Raw genomic sequence first — 14,996 nt, forward strand, 5'->3', positions numbered from 1 at the left:
TATTTTCACGACTATATGGCGCATGGTGGGTGCTATTTCTGTATTTTAAACGCACAAGGGACGCACCGTTTTTAAAGACGCTTATATATTATATATGGATACCCAACCGCAATAGCGCTGGCTGACTATCGGAAGCAGCCCCACACTCTTTTTCCGGTTCCCGGTGCGCAGTGACTTCTGGGATATATAGTTCTTGCACGCTACACCCACACGCTAAAAACATGTTTTTAAAAAGGCAACGGAAGGAAAACTGAGTTGGGTTGTACTTTTATTTAGACATTTTACAACTTACTCAAGTCATCATCACACACAAATCCATCAAAGTCCTCATTTTCTGTGTCCCAATTGAACAATTGTCCAAACGAGTCATCGAAAACGCTGACTTTTAGACGTTCGTCCAGGCGGCCACAATCCATTCGCAAATAGTAGCTAGCTGGTAGCTAGCATAACTTTTCCAACGGTGCTTTCCATGCTTCGTCAAGCTGTATTGATGTCCATGTATACAGGCTACACACAATCCATTGGGTGTATTGACAAAAGAACTACTACATATCCCAGCAGTCACTGCGCAATACTTTGTCTACGGGAAAATAGTAGAGTCGGTGTACCCTATCGACTGACTCATTTTAGTTTGTGATAACAATTTTAGTATTGGTCCATATATAAAGCGCATTGGATTATAAGGCGCCCTGTCTATTTTGGAGAAAATTTATGACTTTTATGTGCGCCTTATAGTCGTGAAAATACGGTATGTAGAGGCATTTGTAAATGGATGTAGTTGTAAGTAGAAGAACCGCTGCGTTTCTACCTTTTATTTTTCGGACTAGAAATCCGATAGCCATTCTGACGTGCCGTCCCTTTTTGCAGCCGTTTGAAGCCATCGCCATGGAAACGCCGGGCCAGAGACGCAGCGGGCGCAGCGGCGGGCGCAGCGGGCGCGGCACCGCCTCCTCGCCCACCCGCATCACCCGCCTCCAAGAGAAGGAGGAGCTGTGCAACCTCAACGACCGTCTGGCCGTCTACATCGAAAAGGTGCGCTCGCTGGAAAGCGAGAACGCCAGCCTGCGTCTCTGCATCAGCGAGTCGGAGACGGCGGTGAGCCGCGACCTGAGCGGCATCAAGGCGGCCTACGAGGCCGAGCTGGCCGACGCCCGCAAGACCCTGGACCAGGTGGCCAGGGAGCGCGCCCGCCTGCAGCTGGGGCTGGGAAAGGTCACCGACGAGTACAAGGAGCTCAAAGCCAGGTGAGCATGCCCTAAATCTTACAGGGAGGCGGCCATTTTGGGTCTAAGCCGACATTGTTTCATGGCTTTGTCTTCAAATTTGTTCTGAAATTCAGTGCCCGAAGGCGGTTTGAAGTAATAACGTGAAATTTGGTGGGTGTCGACCTGGGAAAAAAAATGTCGGGAAGCTATGGCCAAAAACCTACAAGAAGTCGGCCATTTTGGTTCTAAGTGGACATTGTTTGATGGTTTTGTCTTCAAATTTGTTCTGAAATTCAGTCCCAAAAGATGGTTTTAAGTAGTAACGTGAAATTTGGTGGGTGTTGACCCGTGGAAAAAAAAGTCTTGGGGAAGGCATGCCCAAAAACCTACAGGAAGGCGGCCATTTTGGTTCTAAGTGGACGTTGTTTGACGGCTTTATCTTCAAATTTGTTCTGAAATTCAGTCCCCAAAGATGGTTTGAATTAGTAACGTGAAATTTGGTGGGTGTCGACCTGCAAAAAAAGTCTCGGGAAGGCATGCCCAAAAACCTATAGGAAGGCAGCCATTTTGGTTCAAAGCGGACATTGTTTGACGGCCTTATCTTCAATTTTGTTCTGCAATTCAGCCCCCAAAGACGTAGTAACGTAAAATTTGGTGGGTGTCTCGGTCATATGTCGACCCGCAAAAAAAAATTCTCAGGAAGCTATGCCAAAAACCTACAGAAAGTCGGCCATTTTGGTTCAAAGCAGACATCCTATCATAGCTTTGTCTTGCCTTCCAAGTTTATTTTGATATTCATCCCCCAAAGACGGTTACACTTGGCAACATAACATTTGGCAGGTGTCCCAATCACGTGTAGACCCACAAAAAAAGTCTCGGGAAGGCAAAAAAACAACTAAAAAGTCAAAACTAAAAACTAACTGACCAAAAACGATATCAGGTCGGCCATTTTGATTGAAAGCGGACATCCTCTGATAGCTTATCTTCAAATTGCTTTTGTAATTCCGCCCTGAATGGGCTTGTCCAACGGCTTATCTGACAAGAAATATTAGATCCCCGAACAAAGATTGAGCCAACACGCCCATTCCCGTCTGGGCGCGGCCGCCCCACCCACGCCACGCCGACGCCAACGTTACGCTCGACGCGCTCTGATCCGTCCGGCTGTCAACGTCCGTTTGAAGCTGCCCTTCCACGTTTGTTTTCTTTATGCCGGCCTGCCTTTACGTGTGCGTGTGAAAACAAAAGCCTGAATGTCATTAGCACCTTCCATTTTTGTACTATTTTTTTTGCTGCACTGCTACTTTGCATTCAACCTCCCACTTCCCAAAAAACCCCCATAACTTCCGTATTTTATTTTGACTGGCAACCCGCCTTTGTCTAAAGGCTGCCAACCCTCCCCCTTCCCATGGATTGGACGCTTAGCGCCGACCACTGACGCTAATTTTGGCTTCAATTTAAGCAAATTGGCACTGTAATTTATCGATTTTTAAGATGGTTTGCTCTGAATGACATTAAGTTTACCAATCCACTTAAGTGAGCAAGCTTTCATTCGCCGAAATTGATTGGACGTCAGTCGCCGTCCACGGCGGCGAGCGGGACGAATGAGCTTTTTTTTTTTGTCCGCTTGAGGTCATTAAGGTCGCATGCACGTTTTAGAAAAGTTTCCGCGGAAGTTCCCGTGAATCGTCGTCGTAAATGATTGTGAGGTGGTGAATGAATTCCATTTGTCTGCCTTGTTGCGTCATGGCGTTGGCACTTTTGAAAGGGGGAGGGACTGTAGGGAAGCCCCGCCCCCCTCTCCTTTGCTCTTTTCATCTGACTTGACTTTATTTCCATTTGAGTGCGTTGTCGAGTGTTGTTCAAATAGTGGACTGACACTTTATCATTTTTTTTAGAATTACACTATGATGGGGATTAGTTTTCCTATTTTATTTTTTTTAATAATTTTTATTTATTTTTTATTATTATTTTTAAAGGATTTTTTTTATTTTTATTTTATTTTTTAAGTCATTTACTACTTCATCTTTGAATGGATTGGATTGAATTGAATGCCTTTATTGTAATTATACAAGTAGAATAAGATTCAAAACTTCACTATGAAGTGCATACATAAATCAGTAGGCAGGTACAAAAAGTGACTAAAGTGCTCTTATAATGTATAATTAAAAAAAAATTGTAGCACTTAAATATGGAAAAATCCCCAAACATTTTACGACCATTCAGAATAAAAATAGACTTCCATCCACCATGGCGGACAATCGCAGGAAAGCCTCGTTAAAACATCCCGGTTCCCTTTTTTTCCCTCTTTTATTTTTATTTTTGTTTTCCTTCCCCATGTTGCTAACGCGACCAAATTGGGAAGTGAGCGAACGACTGGCGAGGCGTCGTTTACCGAAGCGGCGTAATGGCGGCGGCGGCGGCGGCGGCGCTCTTTCTCTGACACGCGACACGCCATCTTTTTTTGCACGAGTTTCTGTGAATGACGGCCCGAACAAAAGGCCTCTTGTGGTTTTCTATTTTTTTTTTTTTTTACATTGGAGGCGGGACTTGATGACGGGCGAAAAATGGATGGCCATTGGAAGAGAAGCCATCTCATTTGAATCTGGGACTTGTTGGAATAGTAATAAAACAAAGACACGCACACACACATGCTGAGCAGATGTGCGTGCGTGAAAGAGGAATGAATAGTTGATAGCTCCGCCCCCTTTTCATCCGATAGTATAGTGGCGTGGAGGGAGGACAGCTGCCAAGCAACCAAACAAAACATTCATTAACGCTGTCTGAACAGAAACTAAATTAAAATTTATTTTTATTTTTGGTTTTTTATTTTATTTTTCCCAAATAAAAATGGACTCTTCAGTTGACTACCATTCAAAATTCAATCTGACTTTATTCTCAGTCACTACTTGAACACCATTCCAATTTTTGTGTTTCCAAATTAAGCAACATTCGGACTTATTGCCATCATTTTTTTTTTAAATTCCACGTCAAAATTGATTCTTACAATAGAATCAGTGTTCTGAGACGAAGGCCATTAAAGAAAAAGAGAAAAAAAGGCGCAGATTTCTGACTTAATTCTCAGTCAGAATTTAAAGTTTGAGTTTAAAATGCGAATTATGACTTTTTTTATGGGGTTAGGGTCCTGGTCCTTGGACCTCAGGGCCACTAAAAGTGGTAAAGATTCAGACTTAAAAGTTAAAACATCTTGATATGTTCTCGGGCTTGATTCAACTCAAGCTTCTTGTGCGGGACATAAACCTTGTCGCCGTCAGTGGGTGGGCGGCCTGCCGGATGATTTGGTCACCGCGTCCAAATAGGACAATCGGTCACTCTTTTGATCTCACGTGCTGTTTAAAACATGAATACTTTGTGTGTGTCTTTGTGTGTGTGTGTGTGTGTGTTTGTGTGAGTGTGTGAGAGTTGTTCCCAAAGCCAAGACAGCCTGTTTATATCATCCAAGTCTGATTTGTGTAATGAGAGGCCCTCTTGTGTAAATATCCTGGAATGTATTACAACTTTTTCCATGTGACTGCAAAGCTAAAAATCATTGGCTCACTACTGCCCCCCTGGCCGCTGAAATCTTGAAAAAGACACCAAAAAAGGCCAGTAAGCAAAAAAACAAAGATCATGATTATTTTTTTCATTATTTTTCTTGTTTGTGTATTTTTCCTTTGAAAGTATTACTCGAAAGTCCTTTTTAATATTTATATATATATATATATATATATATATATATATATATATATATATATATATATATATATATATATATATATATATATATATATGTGTGTGTGTATATATACATATATGTATGTGTATATACATGTATGTGTATGTATATGTATGTGTATATGTATATATGTGTATATATGTGTATATATGTGTATATATGTGTATATATGTGTATATATGTGTATGTATATGAATGTATATGTATATATATGTGTATATATGTGTATATATACATGTATATATATGTATATATGTGTATATATATATGTGTGTGTACATATATCAGTGGCGGTCCGTGAATTTCCTAGCGACGCCTTCAGCTGTCGGAATCAATCCAACCCTCAAAAACTATTTTATGGCTATAAAACCTCTACTGCAGCTACAGCTGCGACACATAAAAAATCATCAATAATAACCTCATACAATTGAAATATTATTTAGGCATATACCCATATATGATTCAGATATTTCTTAGGCCAGCAGAGAAGGCCTTGAAGGCCCTGATGGCACACCACTGATATATATATATATATATATATATATATATATATATATATATGTATTTCAGTCATTGGCTGGCATTGACTGGGATTAAAATGAACGATCCGTCCCCCTGCTCAAAGGGGCGTGGCCATCTAGATGAGTCTTTAAAGTCATTAGACGCGAATCGCCGACAAGATGACTCATTGGCATCCAATCCGTTTTGACTGGGCGAGAGATGATCGGCGTTAACTCTTTCGCTGCCGGTCCGACTGGATCGGAGTTCCACCCAAATAGTCGGCGTGGCCTCAAAGTCCATTGCTTTTCGCCGTCGCTCCCGAAACACGGACGTCGTGTAACCGGAGCGCGAGGAGGTCCGAGGAGGCGCGTCGTGGGAGAGCGCCAGCAGAAAAAAAGGGGGCGGGAAGGCGGGTTGGAATGCGCTGGCTGCCCTCCCGGGCTGGGCCGTGACTCACGGGCGCGCTATCTTTGTCTCGAGGACGCACACACGCCAAAAAAGAAAAAAAAAACACGACGACTTCCTGCTCTCGTCTGCTGGTTTGCTTTCCCGTTGCCACGGCGACCTGGGCTTTATCGCAAACTCGCCCCAGGGCAACTTTTTCTTATTTTTAAGACGCGAAAAGACATTGAAATCCGACACCTAGCCAAACGAGTCGTCTGTCTTCTCAAATTAAAATGAGCAAATTAAATGGAACTCATAAGAGTTTGTGAGTTTCAGCACGGATTTTCACATTTTTATGAACTTACCGTATTTTCACGACTATATGGCGCTTCGCATTTAAAGGCGCAGGGTCAGTAACGAGTACTATTTCTGTATTTGACACACACAAAGGATGCACCGTTTTTTAAAGGCGCAGTGTCAGTAACAAGTGCTATTTCTGTATTTGACACACACAAAGGACGCACCGTTTTTTAAAGGCGCAGTGTCAGTAACGAGTGCTATTTCTGTATTTGACACACACACACGACGCACCGTTTTTAAAGACGCAGCCAAGCATGGCAAAACATACACGTGCTTAAACATACGGACACACGCTAAAAACACGTTTTTAAAAAGGCAGCGGAAGCTAAACTGAGTTGGGTTGTACTTTATTTAGCCATTTTACAATGTACTCACGTCATCATCACCCACAAATCCATCAAAGTCCTCATTTTCTGTGTCCCAATTGAACAATTGTCCAAATGAGTCATCGAAAACGCTGACTTTTATACGTTCGGCCACAATCCATTTGCAAATAGCAGCTAGCTAGTAGCTAGCAGCAGGAGTTCTTTTGTAAATCCAGTCGGAATGACGCGGGCACCAAATGAGTGTGCTCGCCGTCATACTGGGTGTATTGACAAAAGAACTACATATCCCAGCAGTCACTGCGCAGTACTTTTTCTATGGGGAAAATAGTAGAGTCGGTCGGGGGCTGCTTGCCATCGTTGTGAGAGCTGTAGAGGATGGTGTACCCTATCCACTGATTTATTTTATTTTATCGTGATAACAATTTTAATATGGGTCCATATATAAGGCGCACTGGATTATAAGGCGCCCTGTCTATTTTGGAGAAAATTTAAGACTTTTAAGTGCGCCTTATAGTCGTGAAAATACGGTACAAAAAAATCCCACTGACAAAATCCGCAATGTAGCGAAGCCGCAATATTGGAGAGATTACCGTATGGGGAGCGATTTTTGTTGACGTCTTTCTTTCTCCCGCCGGCAGGAACGGCAAGAAGGAGGCGGACCTGGAGGCGGCGTTGGCGCGCCTGCGCGACCTGGAGGCGCTGCTCAACTCCAAAGACGCCGCCCTCTCCACGGCCCTGAGCGAGAAGCGCAGCCTGGAGGTGGAGGTCAAGGAGTTCAAGGCTCAACTCGCCAAGGTCATTATTATGTCACTCCATTTCATACATTCAAAAGTGCTATTTTAGTTCACCTAGTTATAGCTAACCATGCCAAAAATGCTTTTATTTTTCCTCTTTTTCTAACCACCAACAGACTGCTATGTTTTTTGGGGGGCTAAGCTAATTAGCTGAAATATGGCTACGTTAACGGATGTCTTTTAGCCTGTTGGTCTCTATTTTACTATAGTTACTTGAACGTACCGTATTTTCCGGACAATAAGTTACATTTTTCATAGTTTAGCTAGGCCTGAAACTACAGTAATCCCTCGAATATCGCGGTTCATGTAGACCAGGGGTGTCAGACTCGGGTTGGTTCGCGGGCCGCTTTAACGTCAACTTGATTTCATGTTGCCGGACAATTTAAGATATAGTATTTAGATTTATTTTAAATAAATGGATTAAAAGAACTGGAATAAAAGCCCTGAATATTTTGTTTTTATAGATCTAAAACAATATTTATTTTAGCTTTTTTGATATATTTTTAGATTTTACAAAATGATTTTTGAACTAAAAACACAGAAAAAATGGATTAAAAATGACTATTGATTTAAAAGGGGAAAATCAGGAAATTTAATATACATCTATAATAATTTGATCCTAAAACAGAAAGTCGGCACTCATCATTTACTTTCCCGGGCCGCACAAAATGATGCGCTACACCCACACGCTAAAAACACGTTTTTAAAAAGGCAACGGAAGCAAAACTGAGTTGGGTTGTACTTTATTTAGACATTTTACAACTTACTCACGTCATCATCATCACCCACAAATCCATCAAAGTCCTCATTTTCTGTGTCCGAATTAAATAATTGCCCAAATGAGTCTTCCAAAACGCTGGGTCCCGCGGTTGTAGTTCTTAAGCCTCCGGGAATGACGGCAAGCTCCGAGTTATTATATATAATATATATATACATACTTTACAGTCTAGCTTTGAATGCTCTGTTGACGCCAACATTTAGCGGCAAGATTTCTTTTGTAAATGCAGCCGAAATGACGGCCAGCACCAAATTGGTGTGCTCGCCGTCATACTGGGTATATTGAAGAACTGGGTGTATTAAGAACTCTATATCCCAGCAGTCACTGTGCAGTACTTTATCTACGGGAAATGGTAGTCTGGGGCTGCTTGGCGTAGTTGTCCTATCGACTGATTTATTTTATTGTGATAACAATTTTAGTATTGGTCCATATATAAAGCGCACTGGATTATAAGGCGCCCTGTCTATTTTGGAGAAAATTGAAGACTTTTATGTGCGCCTTATAGTCGTGAAAACACGGTAGTCACCTGAGACAATGAATTGAAAAGTTGACCCAAAATCAACGCTAAGGTTCCCAAAAAGTCAACCAAAACCAACCTATCCCAACTATGAATTAAAAGGGTTGTTTTTTGCCCCCCCCCCCCCACCAGTTGGACGGCGCCCTGGCCGACGTCCGCCGCAAGCTCGAGGACGAGATGCTGCGCCGCGTGGACGCCGAAAACCGTCTGCAGACGGTCAAGGAGGAGCTGGAGTTCCAGAAGAACGTTTACACCGAGGTGCCGAGCCGAGCCCTCGCCGGCGGCTAAAAAAGAGAGAGGCGGGGCCTATTTAACCCCCGCCGCTCCCTTCCCGACACCCGGCAGGAAATCCGCGAGTACAAGCGGCGCCACGAGACGCGGGTGGTGGCTACGACCACCGGGTACCAGCAGGAGTTCGAGAGCAAGCTGGCCGAGGCGCTGGCCGACCTGCGCCATCAGCACGAGGAGCAGGTGGCGCTCTACAAGGCCGAGCTGGAGAAGACGTACGACTCCAAGGTGAGCGACGGCGCCGAGCCGAGTGACGGTGCCGCCACCGCCGTCGCCACCGCTCACGCCGTCCCCTTTCCCCGAACCAGCTGGAGAACGCGCGGGAATCGGCCAACCGCAACAGCCACTTGGTGGGCGCCGCCCAAGAGGAGCTCCAGATGACGAGGGTCCGCGTGGAGGGCTTGTCGCTGCAGCTGGGAAAGCTCCAGAAACAGGTACCGTCCACGCCAACTTCAGTGCACCACACGGGCTTGCGTGGGTTTTCTCCGGGTGCTAGTATAGTAAGGCTTTTTCTTTTAAAAAAAATGACATACTATAGTAAGGCTTTTTTATTTAAAAAAATGACATAGTATAATAAGGCTTTTTCTCTTTAAAAAATGACATAGTATAGTAAGGCTTTTTTTAATTTAAAAAAATGACATAGTATAGTAAGGCTTTTTTATTTAAAAAACGACATAGTATAGTAAGGCTTTTTCTTAAAAAAAACGACATAGTATAATAAGGCTTTTTTTAATAAAAAAATGACATATTATAGTAAGGCTTTTTTTCTTTAAAAATACGACATAGTATAGTAAGGCTTTTTTATTAAAAAAACGACATAGTATAGAAATGCTTTTATATAAAAAAAAATGACATAGTATAGTAAGGCCTTTTTATTTAAAAAATGACATAGTATAGAAATGCTTTTTTATTAAAAAAATGACATAGTATAGTAAGGCTTTTTTTCATAAAAAACGACATAGTATAGTAAGGCTTTTTTCTTAAAAAAACGACATAGTATAGTAAGGGCTTTTTTCTTTAAAAAAAATGACATAGTATATTGAGGCTTTTTTTCTTTAAAAAAAATGACATAGTATAGTAAGTTTTTTTTCTTAAAAAAACAACATAGTATAGTAAGGTTTTTTTTCATTAAAAAAACGACAGTATAGTAAGGCTTTTTTATTTAAAAAACGGCATAGTATAGTAAGGCTTTTTTTCATTAAAAAAACGACATAGTATAGTAAGGCTTTTTTTCTTTAAAAAAACGACATGGTATAGTAAGGCTTTTTTTAATTTAAAAAAATGACATAGTATAGTAAGGCTTTTTTATTTAAAAAACGACATAGTATAGTAAGGCTTTTTCTTAAAAAAAACGACATAGTATAATAAGGCTTTTTTTAATAAAAAAATGACATATTATAGTAAGGCTTTTTTTCTTTAAAAATACGACATAGTATAGTAAGGCTTTTTTATTAAAAAAACGACATAGTATAGAAATGCTTTTATATAAAAAAAAATGACATAGTATAGTAAGGCCTTTTTATTTAAAAAATGACATAGTATAGAAATGCTTTTTTATTAAAAAAATGACATAGTATAGTAAGGCTTTTTTTCATAAAAAACGACATAGTATAGTAAGGCTTTTTTCTTAAAAAAACGACATAGTATAGTAAGGGCTTTTTTCTTTAAAAAAAATGACATAGTATATTGAGGCTTTTTTTCTTTAAAAAAAATGACATAGTATAGTAAGTTTTTTTTCTTAAAAAAACAACATAGTATAGTAAGGTTTTTTTCATTAAAAAAACAACAGTATAGTAAGGCTTTTTTATTTAAAAAACGGCATAGTATAGTAAGGCTTTTTTTCATTAAAAAAACGACATAGTATAGTAAGGCTTTTTTTCTTTAAAAAAACGACATGGTATAGTAAGGCTTTTTTTCTTTAAAAAACGACATAGTATAGTAAAGCTTTTTATTTAAAAAAAAAACGACATAGTATAGTAAGGCTTTTTATTTAAAAAAAAAACGACATAGTATAGTAAGGCTTTTTTCTTAAAAAAACGACATAGTATAGTAAGGGCTTTTTTCTTTAAAAAAAATGACATAGTATATTGAGGCTTTTTTTCTTTTAAAAAAATGACATAGTATAGTAAGTTTTTTTTCTTAAAAAAACAACATAGTATAGTAAGGTTTTTTTTCATTAAAAAAACGACAGTATAGTAAGGCTTTTTTATTTAAAAAACGGCATAGTATAGTAAGGCTTTTTTTCATTAAAAAAACGACATAGTATAGTAAGGCTTTTTTTCTTTAAAAAAACGACATGGTATAGTAAGGCTTTTTTTCTTTAAAAAACGACATAGTATAGTAAAGCTTTTTATTTAAAAAAAAAACGACATAGTATAGTAAGGCTTTTTATTTAAAAAAAAAAACGACATAGTATAGTAAGGCTTTTTTATTTAAAAAAACGACATGGTATAGTAAGGCTTTTTTTCTTTAAAAAACGACATAGTATAGTAAGGCTTTTTTATTAAAAAAACGACATAGTATTATTCTAAAAAAAAAACGACATAGTATAGTAAGGCTTTTTTTAATAAAAAAAAACGACATAGTATAGTAAGGCTTTTTTTAATTAAAAAAACAACATAGTATAGTAAGGCTTTTTATTTTTTTTAAAAACCGACATAGTATAGTAAGGCTTTTTTATTTAAAAAAAAAACGACATAGTATAGTAAGGCTTTTTTTCTTTAAAAAAAAACGACATAGTATAGTAAGGCTTTTTTGAATTAAAAAAACAACATAGTATAGTAAGGCTTTTTATTTTTTTAAAAAACCGACATAGTATAGTAAGGCTTTTTTATTTAAAAAAAAAACGACATAGTATAGTAAGGCTTTTTATTTAAAAAAAAAAAACGACATAGTATAGTAAGGCTTTATTATTTAAAAAAACGACATGGTATAGTAAGGCTTTTTTCTTTAAAAAACGACATAGTATAGTAAGGCTTTTTTATTAAAAAAACGACATAGTATTATTCTTAAAAAAAACGACATAGTATAGTAAGGCTTTTTTTAATTAAAAAAACGACATAGTATAGTAAGGCTTTTTTAATTTAAAAAACGACATAGTATAGTAAAGCTTTTTTTCTTTAAAAAAACGACATAGTATAGTAAGGCTTTTTCTTTAAAAAAACGACATAGTATAGTAAGGCTTTTTATTTTAAAAAAAAACCGACATAGTATAGTAAGGCTTTTTTATTTAAAAAAAACGACATAGTATAGTAAGGCTTTTTATTTAAAAAAAAAAAACGACATAGTATAGTAAGGCTTTTTATTTTTAAAAAAAAACGACATAGTATAGTAAGGCTTTTTTTAATTAAAAAAACGACATAGTATAGTAAGGCTTTTTATTTTTTTTAAAAACCGACATAGTACAGTAAGGCTTTTTTATTTAAAAAAAACGACATAGTATAGTAAGGCTTTTTTTCTTTAAAAAAACGACATAGTATAGTAAGGCTTTTTTTATTTAAAAAAACGACATAGTATAGTAAGGCTTTTTTAAATTAAAAAAACGACATAGTATAGTAAGGCTTTTTATTTTTTTTAAAAAAACGACATAGTATAGTAAGGCTTTTTTATTAAAAAAACGACATAGTATAGTAAGGCTTTTTTAAATAAAAAAAAAACGACATAGTATAGTAAGGCTTTTTCTTAAAAAAAACGACATAGTATAGTAAGGTTTTTTAAATTAAAAAACGACATAGTATAGTAAGGCTTTTTTTTAATTTAAAAAAATGACATAGTATAGTAAGGCTTTTTTAATTTAAAAAACGACATAGTATAGTAAGGCTTTTTTTCTTTAAAAAAACGACATAGTATAGTAAGGCTTTTTCTTTAAAAAAACGACATAGTATAGTAAGGCTTTTTATTTTTTTTAAAAACCGACATAGTATAGTAAGGCTTTTTTATTTAAAAAAAACGACATAGTATAGTAAGGCTTTTTATTTAAAAAAAAAAAAAACGACATAGTATAGTAAGGCTTTTTATTTAAAAAAAAAAACGACATAGTATAGTAAGGCTTTTTTTAATTAAAAAAACGACATAGTATAGTAAGGCTTTTTATTTTTTTTAAAAACCGACATAGTACAGTAAGGCTTTTTTATTTAAAAAAAACGACATAGTATAGTAAGGCTTTTTTTATTTAAAAAAACGACATAGTATAGTAAGGCTTTTTTTCTTTAAAAAAATGACATAGTATAGTAAGGCTTTTTTTTCTTTAAAAAAAACAACATAGTATAGTAAGGCTTTTTTTAATTAAAAAAACGACATAGTATAGTAAGGCTTTTTTCTTTAAAAAACGACATAGTATAGTAAGGCTTTTTTAAAATAAAAACGACATGGTATAGTAAGGCTTTTTTTTTTTAAAACATGACAGTATAGTAAGGCTTTTTTTCTTAAAAAACGACATAGTATAGTAAGGCTATTTTTCTTTAAAAAAACGACATAGTATAGTAAGGCTTTTTTTAAATAAAAAAACCGACATGGTATAGTAAGGCTTTTTTTTTTTAAAACATGACAGTATAGTAAGGCTTTTTTTCTTAAAAAACGACATAGTATAGTAAGGCTATTTTTCTTTAAAAAAACGACATAGTATAGTAAGGCTTTATTATTTAAAAAAACGACATGGTATAGTAAGGCTTTTTTCTTTAAAAAACGACATAGTATAGTAAGGCTTTTTTATTAAAAAAACGACATAGTATTATTCTTAAAAAAAACGACATAGTATAGTAAGGCTTTTTTTAATTAAAAAAACGACATAGTATAGTAAGGCTTTTTCTTAAAAAAACGACATAGTATAGTAAGGTTTTTTAAATTAAAAAACGACATAGTATAGTAAAGCTTTTTTTTAATTTAAAAAAATGACATAGTATAGTAAGGCTTTTTTAATTTAAAAAACGACATAGTATAGTAAGGCTTTTTTTCTTTAAAAAAACGACATAGTATAGTAAGGCTTTTTCTTTAAAAAAACGACATAGTATAGTAAGGCTTTTTATTTTTAAAAAAACCCGACATAGTATAGTAAGGCTTTTTTATTTAAAAAAAACGACATAGTATAGTAAGGCTTTTTATTTAAAAAAAAAAAACGACATAGTATAGTAAGGCTTTTTATTTAAAAAAAAAAACGACATAGTATAGTAAGGCTTTTTTTAATTAAAAAAACGACATAGTATAGTAAGGCTTTTTATTTTTTTTAAAAACCGACATAGTACAGTAAGGCTTTTTTATTTAAAAAAAACGACATAGTATAGTAAGGCTTTTTTTCTTTAAAAAAACGACATAGTATAGTAAGGCTTTTTTTATTTAAAAAAACGACATAGTATAGTAAGGCTTTTTTAAATTAAAAAAACGACATAGTATAGTAAGGCTTTTTTAAATTAAAAAAACGACATAGTATAGTAAGGCTTTTTATTTTTTTTAAAAAAACGACATAGTATAGTAAGGCTTTTTCTTAAAAAAAACGACATAGTATAGTAAGGTTTTTTAAATTAAAAAACGACATAGTATAGTAAGGCTTTTTTTTAATTTAAAAAAATGACATAGTATAGTAAGGCTTTTTTAATTAAAAAAACGACATAGTATGGTAAGGCTTTTTTTCTTTAAAAAAACGACATAGTATAGTAAGGCTTTTTCTTTAAAAAAACGACATAGTATAGTAAGGCTTTTTATTTTTTTTAAAAACCGACATAGTATAGTAAGGCTTTTTTATTTAAAAAAAACGACATAGTATAGTAAGGCTTTTTATTTAAAAAAAAAAAAAACGACATAGTATAGTAAGGCTTTTTATTTTTAAAAAAAAACGACATAGTATAGTAAGGCTTTTTTTAATTAAAAAAACGACATAGTATAGTAAGGCTTTTTATTTTTTTTAAAAACCGACATAGTACAGTAAGGCTTTTTTATTTAAAAAAAACGACATAGTATAGTAAGGCTTTTTATTTTTTTTAAAAAAACGACATAGTATAGTAAGGTTTTTTTTATTTAAAAAAACGACATAGTATAGTAAGGCTTTTTTTCTTTAAAAAAATGACATAGTATAGTAAGGCTTTTTTTTCTTTAAAAAAAACAACATAGTATAGTAA

General features: G+C 35.7%; 1 protein-coding gene across 2 annotated transcripts in view; it reads left to right on the forward strand.

The window, feature by feature from the left end:
* The window catches only part of LOC144072876 (lamin-A-like), a 32,072-nt gene that overhangs the window by 4,368 nt on the left and 12,708 nt on the right, over positions 1-14,996 (forward strand). For both annotated transcript variants that reach the window (XM_077598241.1, XM_077598242.1), the window contains exons 2-6: positions 868-1,244; positions 7,148-7,304; positions 8,731-8,856; positions 8,944-9,114; positions 9,195-9,320. In XM_077598241.1, the coding sequence (XP_077454367.1) occupies positions 886-1,244; positions 7,148-7,304; positions 8,731-8,856; positions 8,944-9,114; positions 9,195-9,320 (939 nt within the window). In that variant the 5' untranslated portion in view covers positions 868-885. The remainder of the gene's footprint in view (positions 1-867; positions 1,245-7,147; positions 7,305-8,730; positions 8,857-8,943; positions 9,115-9,194; positions 9,321-14,996) is intronic.

Source organism: Stigmatopora argus, chromosome 4, assembly GCF_051989625.1.
Source record: "Stigmatopora argus isolate UIUO_Sarg chromosome 4, RoL_Sarg_1.0, whole genome shotgun sequence".
Classification (NCBI taxonomy): Eukaryota; Metazoa; Chordata; class Actinopteri; order Syngnathiformes; family Syngnathidae; genus Stigmatopora; species Stigmatopora argus.